The sequence below is a fragment of the Salmo salar genome, chromosome ssa03, assembly GCF_905237065.1.
Source record: "Salmo salar chromosome ssa03, Ssal_v3.1, whole genome shotgun sequence".
In the NCBI taxonomy this organism is placed as follows: Eukaryota; Metazoa; Chordata; class Actinopteri; order Salmoniformes; family Salmonidae; genus Salmo; species Salmo salar.
Genome location: NC_059444.1, coordinates 20,668,628 through 20,680,838, shown reverse-complemented (window position 1 = coordinate 20,680,838; position 12,211 = coordinate 20,668,628). Strand labels below are relative to the sequence as shown.

The 12,211-nt window shown below is 41.8% G+C and overlaps 1 protein-coding gene across 4 annotated transcripts in view; it reads left to right on the top strand.

Moving 5' to 3' along the window:
- The first annotated feature begins 619 nt into the window (after positions 1-619).
- The window catches only part of LOC106599523 (paired box protein Pax-3), a 55,998-nt gene continuing 44,406 nt past the window's right edge, over positions 620-12,211 (top strand). For 2 of the 4 annotated variants that reach the window (XM_045714627.1, XM_014190806.2), the window contains exons 1-4: positions 620-1,048; positions 1,669-1,904; positions 2,430-2,556; positions 3,061-3,207. In XM_045714627.1, the coding sequence (XP_045570583.1) occupies positions 964-1,048; positions 1,669-1,904; positions 2,430-2,556; positions 3,061-3,207 (595 nt within the window). In that variant the 5' untranslated portion in view covers positions 620-963. Of the gene's footprint in view, positions 1,049-1,668; positions 1,905-2,426; positions 2,557-3,060; positions 3,208-12,211 lie in introns of all 4 variants that reach the window. The other 2 variants (XM_014190805.2, XM_014190803.2) reach the window with 1 other exon arrangement.

The window sequence follows — 12,211 nt, the reverse complement described above, 5'->3', positions numbered from 1 at the left end:
CACTTGCTTTGGCAATGTAAACATGTTTCCATGCATACAAAAAAAAGCCAATTGAATTGAGAGAGAGAGAGAAAGAGGGTGGGTGGGGGTGGCAGTTGACACTCATCAAGTTATAAATAATGTCTTCACACAATTGTACTTATTTCGCTACAGACAACTTTTACTGCACTCCCGGCGTCATATCCTGCTGGGTCGACCGAGGGTGCTCCTTTTATTCTAATTAGTGCAGTACTGTCTAAATAGTACAATAAATTCCTGTGTTTGGAGCATCACTGTGCATAGCATTAACACACTGTTTTTGTGTATGTGATTTTAGTCACATCATAATAAATGAGTGACTGTTTGCTTACAGACTCAGGGGGTAGCGTAGCCTTCAGTGAAAGACGCATCTTCATCCATCCACATGGTTGGACCAGATATAATGTTATGGATGGAGGGCTGACACAGCTCGAGGGCACCACAAGACTCAAAACACATCGCCTTGAACCAGTGAGGCCACTACAGAATACATTTCCCGCTGTCGGCCAATCAAAAAGTCCCCTCAGCCCCCAGGACTTTCGCCTCGCTAAGCCAATCAGAGGCCTGGAAAGACTTGGGTAGAAAGGAGAGAAACATCTTATAAAATGTTTCACTTCCACGCATCTTTTCAATTCACATCAAGTGTCATCAAGAACTACAACTAAGCGTCTTCCAATTTCAACAAACATCGCTTTGTCAAACGTTCACTATTTTCACTCTCCACATTGGATATCGACAAATGCACCATTCTCCAAGGATTTAACTTGTGTTTTTAATTGCATGTTGTTATTTGCTACTCCCTAGGACGTGGAGGCTGTCCTGTTGCACCATCAAAACCAAAGTGTAGTCTATAACTTTTTGGGGATCCAAGAATTGTTCTGAAGTTCCCGTTTTGGTGTTGATTTTGGTCCAGCGCAAAGCTTTATTGGCGGAGGTTTAAGAGACATGACAGCTCTAGCCGGGGGCATACCGAGGATGATGCGCCCGACACACCACCAGAACTACCCGCGGGGAGGCTACTCTCTGGAAGGTAGGCAGTTGCAAATAAATATGGGTCCAAATGGAACCAAGTGCATGTTTCTTGCGTGTTGGAAGATTTTGTTTGTTTGTCATTGACTCAATCAGATAGCAAGTGATGATATTTTGTCAACTTCGAACATATGCAAAATTGTTGTTCGTCTATAAATCATTTTGTTTGCCTTTCAACAAACAATTAGGCTACACATGAACTAGCATTTTGACAGTGACAAACATTTTAGGCTATTGGAAAGTAGCCTATACACTACTAGGCCATGTAGCGACCCCTGATTCCGTTGAATTGACATAGCAGCTGTTATCAAAACAACGACAACGCTCATATTATGAATTTGATATTTATCGATTTAGGCTACATTGTGCACTATTAATTAGGTCTAGTGTAAAAACAATACCAATCAACCCTTTGTCTATATATAGCTAGATTAAATGGTATTTTAGATATCAACATATTTTCTTGCAACAGGTCTCTCTTGAAAAACAGTCTCTTTTTAATCAGGATAAATAAAGGTTGAATGAATAAATATAGGCCTGATTGTTTGGGCTTTTTTTTACTGTTGTTATTTTTGTTGAAGTAATTGTTATTGGTGAATGACATGCGTTCCCTCCTTCCAGTCTCTACCCCGTTAGGCCAGGGCCGGGTGAACCAACTCGGTGGAGTGTTTATTAACGGCAGACCCTTGCCCAACCACATCCGCCACAAGATCGTGGAGATGGCCCACCACGGCATTCGACCCTGTGTCATCTCCCGCCAGCTCCGAGTCTCCCACGGCTGCGTGTCCAAAATCCTTTGCCGGTATCAGGAGACCGGCTCCATCAGGCCCGGGGCCATCGGAGGCAGCAAACCGAAGGTGAGGGCCCTAGAACTGGATTGCAAGACCTGCCTAAAATAGGCAACCATAATTAATAGCAGAATATTTTATTTGTATTGTTTCAACTTTTAACCAAGCCCATATACTCTAACACTGTCATCATCACTAACGACGAGAGAGTTAATGGGAGATGACAGGCCATAAAAGTAACGTGCTATCTAAAAGGACACGTAATAATGTAGGCCTACAGTTGGTATAATGTATGGAATTGTCATACGCTATTAATTCATTCCCAATTTGAAATACCCTACTTTTTTCATTGATAAGGACATTTGGGCTGTGTTTTACGCGCACTTTTACACACTCTATTAACCCACCAAGTGGATGTAGAGGTTTTATAAACTATGCCAAGTAAACAATCAAACTCAACAGAAGCAAGCACAGGCCTACCCCTTAGGCTACTTATTTTGTATTGTGCAATGTCTAATTTATTCAGAAAGGAAACCGTATTTTGCAACAACAATATATTGAAAGAAATGTTTATGCATTCTTGGCATGAAGCAGACAACCACCCCAGACGTGGATAAGAAGATCGAGGAATACAAGAGAGACAACCCAGGAATGTTCAGCTGGGAAATCAGGGATACATTACTCAAAGACGGCATCTGCGACAGAAACAACGTCCCCTCAGGTAGTTACATTTTATTATTATTACTTTTTTTTAACCAATTTGTAATAGGAACAACATCACTAAAATACATATTTTACAATATATCTACACTTTTCAAATAATGTCATTCATAATAAACAAATATGGACGGTATGATATAGGCCTACTTGACTGAAATCGTCTAAACCTTTGCGTAGTAAAAAAGGCGATGTTGCAAATATTTGGTCAAGAGAGGATATACTAGCCTAGGCCTAAGAAATCATAACCGCAGTTGGCTAAATAACGAAAACAGTATTTGAATGTACATGTAAACTTATCTGAAAGTTTTAAAGCATGCCCTGCATTGCCTAATAAAACAACATGTGAATGCCATGTGTGAACAAATCAACCGGTGCTATAGTGGCAATAGGAATGAAATGTTAGTATGTCTAATACCTGTTTTGACACAAGTTTGCTGATTATCCCGTATTCCTGCATGCATTTAAAAATAACGTGGGCCTATCATTTTATATTTTGTTCCGAAAGTGAGTTCAATCAGCCGCACCATGCGTTGTAAATTCGGGGGAGGTGCGGGGGAAGACGAGGAGGACGATGATGAAATCGAGAAGAGGGAATTGGAAGAGAACGAAAGAAGGGCGAAACACAGCATCGACGGCATCCTCGGAGATAGATGTAAGTAATGGTTTTAATTAAAAGCAGTGCAGAGCATTGGCGATGTGGCCTAGGCGGCGATGTTGAGTTCTATTGGACAAGTGTGCAATTCTGATTTAGATAGGCCTACTTATTTCTTATTTCAGAATTAGGACCATCGTATACTTTTTTCCCTCTCAGTTTTCTATATTTGGTTGTGATAAAATATGTGTAGAGTTATTCTTTAGAAGTTTAGTAAAGGTTTGTTTATTTGTTGGCCTCTTGAGTCTGTTGGTGGAACATTTAGGGAAATGGAGAATGGGGAAAATTAGTATTTGTCTCTTAACGACACTGAATTAGAAGATATCTGTAGTATTTAAATTCGGAGGATAGACAAGGCTCAGTTGGTGTAGCCTAAATAAAGTATAATCATGAATTGGAATAGTCCTACAATTTGATTTATGGAAATAGGAATTATTTTTCAGTTATTCCATTTAATTACGCAATTTCCCAGTCATGGATTGAATAAAGTTGGAATAAATGATATACGTCCAGAAATTGTTTAGTGAATCTGTTGACCAGAATTTTTTTACTCGAACATAAAAAAACTAACATTCAAAAACCAATGGATAACTATTATGTACATTTTTGCAACATAGTCTATTGTTTATGAATTTTGAGTTCTGAATTGTATGCCTGTAGGCTATTATTTCTAAACGAAACTTTTACAAAAGCCAAACGTTTCCATATGAAGTTGATCAAACATTTGCCCAACGGTTCCGTCCCCCATAAAAAGAGACGGTTCCTCTGCACACAATCCGGGACTTGAGGATGAACTTGGGAGACAAAGGCGCGAGAGTCTATTGAGACTCACACTTCGGCATCTCGCGCACAAAGGCCTGCTATAGCAAGCGGCTCAGTGGTGTACAAAAAGACGCCAAAGCTTTTCAAAATGTGGAGAGAAAGGCAGAAAAAATGCGCTGACAAAGGGCTGGGAGAAGACATTATGGACCCGCAATAAGCGATGAATAATTCAGATAACACCGATAGTAAATCCGGCCTGTTTTATAGACTGCGCGCCCAGAGAAAAAAATGCCGTTTTCACCTACAAAATGTTACTTTGGAGTGTTTCTCAGCATCAGGAGATGGCGTTTACCATTCCCAGTCCGAGATAAAGAGACAGCATCTACTTTCTCCCTGTGACCTGGATTTTCCCCGAACACCTGTTGATTGGTGACCTGTTGGGTTTTCGGGAATGTATGGTCTAGGCTATCATAGGCCTTTCCCATTATGGTTATAGTAGGGTAAATGGACTTCACATGCTTATTTACTTTTTTTTTACATAGTTATACAATTCTAGAAATGTGAGCATAATATTGTTGGTTATCTAGTAGTTCATAAAATATGTCTGAAGTGCCCATTGCCTGCTTTGTTTGTTTATTTAATATATATATATATATATATATATATATATATTTATTTATTTATTTATTTCGTTCCACTTATAGCAAATACATCTAGGCCACATTAGATAAATAACTATCAAATATATATATATATATTTATTTATTTATTTATTTTAAACATTTGTACTTCCCCTCCAAGCATCCTCAAATGATTGAGCCCACATCGCTCTTACTAGTCAGTCCTTACTGCATCAGTCATCGCAGTGAAAACCTTTTCTAGTAGATTAAACTCAAACCTTTTATTTTCCCCACTTTCATCTCCGGACAAAGCCCGCCCCCTTCCTCTTCGCCCGGGGCGCGCGCATTCATGCAATATAACCGCTTTCCTCCCTCTTTCCAGGCGAGGCATCGCGAATACAGATCAGGATAGTCAATTGACTTTATTAACCTTTAAAAGTGACTCTGCCAGTTTGGTTAAGGTCTTTCCTGCAGGGTTGGAACGAATTTGTAGGCTTGTATTTTTTTGCATTTATGGTGCTCCTTTATGATTTGTGTTTTGTCTGTAATCTATTCGTGCTGATGCCTTGTTTAGATAGATTAGACAGCCTTGCAGATATTATGAGAGAGGCCTATGAACCGGATGTAGACACTGTAAAAAGTCAGGAACGGCAAGGCATAATAAAACGTTGCAACAAGTGATGTTAAATTGTTATTATGGGCACAGTATGATTTTCAGCCTATTTATTTTCAAATATGCCAAACATCTGAATGAACTAAAAGTAATTGTTTTGATGTGTTATCTATTTCAACAGAAATAGTTTAGTGTTATGTAAGGATTATTCTAGGTGTTTTGCTTTCAGTACCTGGACCCCAGGTTACATTATCATCAGCATTATCAACATGATCTTATCCATAATGACTACATCAACTTATAAACTCAGTGCAAATTCAAGTGTTGATAATGTCATATCTGAAACGTTTTTGCTCAAAATATGACTTTCCTTTTCCCCTCTTCTGTGTGTCTGTGGAAGTAGTTGGTCTTGTTGTTTTCTTTGTCCTTTAAAGCTCTTAATTAGAATATGAAAAGGCTGTTTTGGGTATGGTGATGGTGTCTTCTGGCCAAATATTGATTAAGTAGGTGTTTGTAGAGGCGATAGTTGTGGGAGAGAGAGGACTGTTGCTCTCTGCCCCTTTCTCTTCGGCCTCCATTGTTGGCTTCCCTTAAGTGCCGAGATCAAAGCTGCTCCATTTAGATTTATTTGTCTGGTAAAAGGCCACTGCAGAGTTCTGTGGCCGGGATAAAAGTAGCTATACTTGGACTGGGTAGCTACTATATCTGCACGGTATTACAGGGAACTTAGAGCATTCTGGGAAAAGGATGCCCCCAAGCAAATTGGAAATGTTGTGCTTTTAATCAGGAAATTAATCTGATGTTGAATGATTCCACTTCCTGTTTAACTGTAGTAATGAAGTTTAGCGTAAATAAAATAAAACTATATACAATTGATTTACTGTATATAACTGCGTGTCCTTAAAATGGTTGTTATTATCATGATAAAAACGGTTGTACCTTGTACTAGAAGTAGCAGTGAGAGGCATTAGTACAGGAAATAGTAAATACATAGTATCTTTAACAACAAATTAATTTTGATGAAAAAAATATCTAGAAACGTATCCACCCAAATCTTGCATTAGCAAGTTCCATAAATGATACTGGCATGTAAAGTTTCTCCAGAACGGAATAGATGGTTACATTTATTAATCAATAAATACTAGCACAGTAAGTGGCTCCTAATTAATGACACCATTCCTCTGTATAGTCTGTATGACTATATCACCAATGACACTCCTTTAGCCTCATTTAGCTAATTAAAAGTAACCAATTTCATGATAGAGGAGTGGCCTTCTCTTGCAGATTTCATTTAAAACGACGAGAGAGAGAGAGAGAGAAGGAGGGAGGGGAGGAAAAAAAAGAAAAGAAAATACGAACAGTCAAAGGGATAACTTCTCTTAAAATGGAGTCCTGCGGTGCCAAATTGAATAAGCCCAGTTCTTTCAAATCTGCCATGGTGAACGCAGTCAACATGTAATAATTGGTTTCATTGAGGCACATTCCAACAATCTGCTCCCATTCTCCTGGCTCCATTGTCTTGGGGCAGGCAAATAGCCAGGGGACAGGAGGAATCAAGTGCTGACAAAACATGAAAGATTTAGCTGCTTTTGTCAAAGAAACTGAGTAGGACTTTGTTTGTGTAAATAAAGTGGGGAAAATGGCTCCCCACTACTTTGGCATGGACTAAGAGAGAGTAGAGATTGAGACAGAGGGATACAGGGAGAGAGAGAAAGATATTGATTACGGAGAAAGTGAGACATTTTTCAACATAGCATGAATACACCGTAATATGCATACTTTGCAAAAATGTGGTTGATGTGTAATCATATCAATGACTGATATGATTTGTCTGAATGTATATGCTCAAACCATATAAACCAATTAGAACGTTCCATAATGCCTATTCTCCCAGGGCATTTAGAAATGTCAATAGACCCATCTATATCACACAGTCAGTCAGTAATAGCCTAGTACAAGCTCAGGTCAGGAATACACCGATACCCCCTCAGATAGAACAGGGAAAACCATCAGGGAAGTAGAACAGGGAAAACCATCAGGGAAGTAGAACAGGGAAAACCATCAGGGAAGTAGAACAGGGAAAACCATCAGGGAAGTAGAACAGGGAAAACCATCAGGGAAGTAGAACAGGGAAAACCATCAGGGAAGTAGAACAGGGAAGTAGAACAGGGAAAACCATCAGGGAAGTAGAACAGGGAAGTAGAACAGGGAAAACCATCAGGGAAGATGAACAGGGAAAACCACCAGGGAAGTAGAACAGGGAAAACCATCAGGGAAGTAGAACAGGGAAGTAGAACAGGGAAAACCATCAGGGAAGATGAACAGGGAAAACCACCAGGGAAGTAGAACAGGGAAAACCATCAGGGAAGATGAACAGGGAAGTAGAACAGGGAAAACCATCAGGGAAGATGAACAGGGAAAACCACCAGGGAAGATGAACAGGGAAAACCACCAGGGAAGATAAACAGGGAAAACCATCAGGGAAGATGAACAGGGAAAACCACCAGGGAAGATGAACAGGGAAAACCACCAGGGAAGATGAACAGGGAAAACCACCAGGGAAGATGAACAGGGAAAACCACCAGGGAAGATAAACAGGGAAAACCATCAGGGAAGATGACCAGGGAAAACCACCAGGGAAGATGACCAGGGAAAACCACCAGGGAAGATAAACAGGGAAAACCACCAGGGAAGATGAACAGGGAAAACCACCAGGGAAAATGAACAGGGAAAACCACCAGGGAAGATAAACAGGGAAGATGAACAGGGAAAACCACCAGGGAAGATGAACAGGGAAAAACCATCAGGGAAGATAGACATTGATTTTCTGTATTTCTTTAATGTCCAGGTCCATGCGTTTTTGTTGTTGTTGCTGTTTTAGTGAATTAAGCAGGGGGGATTGAGAGAGAGATGGGAGACTGTCTCCAGTCACAACAAACAAAAGCCTCATTGCAACCAATGGAATGTTTTCTACAGGCTACTTTCCATCTCTGCCTCCAGGCATAGCAACAGAGAAATCCTAGAGTAGAGAAAAGCTGGGTTTTGACTCTGTGTGTGTGATCCATGGCTGTCTCCCTGCCTGGGTTATAACTACTTATGTAAACCCAACTGAACTTGGCCAGTGGAACTGTACTGTAACAATATGCCAAACCAAAAATCCAAATCCACAATACCTGGCATATAGCATCTGTTTCTAGGAGATTGATGTTTGATAGAGGGATCAGAGTTTTTATCCTCAGTGATAGATTAATAGTGGATGTATCCTAGGTGTTAGGTGTCCTACCAGCTCTCACAGTCTCACGTCAGAATTAGACGATCATCCATGTTTCTCAAATTCCAAATTTTGACGTTGTTCCAAACGTCCAATTTTGAAGTGTCTAAGGTTAAGTGTAAGCATTAACTCAGAATTTTTAAGGTTAGGATTAAGTTTAGGCATTAAATCCAATTCTTAAAGTTAGGCATTAACTCTGAATGGTTAAGGTTTGGGTTAGGCTTAAAACAAAAATCTAAAAAACAACTTTCTATTGCGATATTTGAACATACCACCTTTGGAATCAGAGGCAGATGCTTATTACCCTCTACCATCCCTGTCCACAATGGCCTAGCAAAACCCAAACCTACTTATGCTTATTCCCCTCTACCATCCCTGTCCACAATGGCCTAGCAAAACCCAAACCTAGTTGAAGGTAACAGTGCTCACTGCTGGTTTCCACCTCATCTCCCGACCTCCTCACACATGAATGGACGTCGAATACTGACTTGAATCACGGGTGACGTGCCTGAATGTCACCACAAGTAGTCAAACAAAGAAACAGCTTGATAGTCACATATTTATATGTTTAATGTCAACTTTTCCCCCTTGGATGAATTTCCTTGTTTTCTTGGATAAAGTGATAAAGATAAAGTTAGTGATCGTTAAAAATAAACTACAACTTTTTTTTTTAAACTTCTCTAGTGTGTTGTCGTTTCCTGCAAACCATTTAAAATATTGTCTGCTGGTTAGTTAGCGACGTCCAGATTCTGCTGGCTAGCATTTTTAGAGAATGTAGCTATGCTAGTGGAAACAGATTGCATCAGTTAGTGTTGCATTCAAAAGCATCCCCCCTCCTATTCACTTCCAGATTTCCTCCTCTCACCCTAGCTATACACACCACATTCACTTTAGCCTACGTCACAGCATCACTCTCAAGACTGGCTTATCTGCAAGTGAATGGCTCTATGCTTCATTAAAGCTTCTTTCTCCACTGGCACCCGCATTGTGATCGGCATGATATAATTCAAAGGACAATTAATGAATGCAGGGCAACTTTGAAGTGAGGGAGCGGGGTCCTGCCCTGGACCTGCCACTCGTTGCTGATAGACTTCGTCACATTCTCCCCACTGCCCTGAGAGACAGTTTGAAGTGGCTGAAAGAGAAAGAGAGAAGAGAAGAGCGACCAATGGAAGGTTAAGGAGAGGAGTCCCTGTATAAAAAGAGCTCTCTATTTCCTTGGAAATATTAGCCAAGCAAAACTCTGTGATGGTTGAGGATAAAGGAGTTGGAAGAGAATGGAGTCGGGGGGGCCGAGGGCGAGGGGACTCCTGGCAAAAAAGGTTCGGACACAATGAGATAGTTAATTGAGTAAAGCCAGACAGCGTTGTCAATCACTTAACTTTGTTTAGCCAGGCTTTTTTGTTGTTGAATAGCAGTTTAGTTCAGCGTAGAAGGGAAGGGACACGGTAGAGTAATTTCGTGGCTCTTTTTTAGCTGTTTTCTCACGAAAGAAAAATATCTGCAGCTGTTTTTTCATCAGTATTCGTACATCTCAACTGTCTTCGACTCGATCAATCTCTCACTTCTGTGAGAGAAGCTTTAAAAAATCCCACAAATGTCAAAATGTAAAACTAAAGGAACCAGGATAGACAGACTAACCAGTGAAGGGAGAAACAGAAAGACAGACACATCACAGCCAAAAACATTTGTTATGGAAAAGAGAAACTGAGGAATGTGACGGTGGTTGAACTCTCTGGCCGTTCACTGCCTATGATGTTTTGTGGAGAGGTGATGTTGGGCTGTAAAGGGGTAGGTAGCCCCCACCCGCCCCTCTCCTGTCCCCCTCCCATCTCCGGCAGTACATGGCAGTGTGGTTTGGGCAGGGTCAGAGGGCGGCTCGGGGTCACTGCCTGTTAAAACTATCTCCTCCTCAGGAAGAGAGGGTTAGAATAATGTTTAGTTCACCATGACAGCTAATGGACTCCCGTTCCGTTCCTCTGGGCTATAGAACATATTACATAGACATCCTATATTACATGGAAATCCTGCATGGATGTGTAATGCTAAAGTGAATTGGAATGATGATGGTGATTGCTCGGTGTGAAACTGTGAGAGTAGGCCCATTATGCACCTGGGGAGCGGGTGGCTTGGGCGGCTGGGCAGGGGTGGGTCAGTGCTGGGGGGGAACGTGTGGCAGACTGGCCTGTTCATGTGGCCCTGCATGGGTGCTGTGCCGCTGCTTTGTCCCTTCTCTGGGGGTGGCAATGCCACCGTGAAACTGTCACCTCACTCCACCCCACTGGAACTAAATAATAAGATGCCCCACACTGGGTCCACATAATGCCCTGCACTGGGCCGTTTGGGGCTTTTTTCCACTTCAGCTATATTAGAGAGTGATACATCTTTTTAACGTCATATCGCTGACTCTCTTTGTGTGTGATCTCTGAAGCCAGCTCTCCCATATCTCCCTTTCTACCATTGTCTTCCCCTTTTCTCTCTCTCTCTCTCTCTCTCTCTCTCTCTCTCTCTCTCTCTCCTACCTCCCCTCCTCATTCCCAGGCAGCTGGCACAGACTCCTGGGGGCTCCTTAGAAAGTCAAGTGAGAGCCAGGCCCCACTCCGCTCTTCCTCCCCATCCTCCCTTCTTTCTCCTCTCTTTCTCCCCACACTGTTAACTCCAGCTGGGGTCAAAAGCTCTCAGTTAACCATTATGCCCCGTGTGCATCTGCTGGGTCTGGCCCTAGCATTTCCCTGTCACGCCTCCATGGCGATGATGTACTGTTTTATTCAGTGAGTAGGCCAGTGAGTCCTACTCTCTGAAAGGGCCAGATCTACTTCCCTGGGCAAATAGCTAGTTTATTTGTCTCTTCTGCCTTTTGTTTTGGGTGCAGGGGAACACATGTCAGCAGCTCAATTACCCTCTCTAGTAAGAACCCCTAGAGGATGGGCTGCCCGCCCCCATGACCGTTCTCGTCATAAACAACCCCATATGGCCCTCCCTCTAAACCCTTTCTCTCTTTAAGCTTCTCTCCTTTTCTATTCCTCTCTCTCGCTTTCTTTCTCATTTTACGTCTTTATGCTGAGATTGCAAAAGCAGGAGTGCACAGGTTGTATTTTAGTGTGTGTGTGTATTGACAACTCTCTGTGTGTGTGTGTATTGACAACTCTCTGTGTGTGTGTGTGTGTGTATTGGCAACTCTCTCTGTGTCTGTGTGTGTTGCCGACTCTCTCTCTCTCTCTCTCTCTCTCTGTGTGTGTATCAGTCACTGTGTGTGAGTGATGTCTCTCCTCATATTGACATCTCAGAGTAGGGTGGAGAGTTGAATGCTTGCCAGGGTGTGTCTTGTCTTGGCCACTGCACTCTACACAGTCAACAAAGCCAGTCCCTATTGGAGGTCTGGTCTGTGTGGAGGTTTTCCTCTTGTTAAATACACTTCTACTACAGGTGATCGTAATGGACAGGGACAGCTTGACGGCTCACATCTGTGTGTGTGTGTGTGTGTGTGGCCCTGCCTGTCTGCTCCCTGGATCGATAAAGCATTATTTTAACTCAGGTTTGTGTGTGTGCTTTTTTTGTGTGTGTCCTCTAAGTCAGTGTGTGTGTGTGTGTGTGTGTGTGTGTGTGTGTGCTTGCGTGTGTTTGTGCGTGCGTGCATGTGTTAGAGCTGGTTTCTGTGTGAACAGCACATAAATGTCTGTAATAGTTTGAGACAAGCACTGTCTAACACAAACTACCTGTTTAAATCTATCTCTCTGT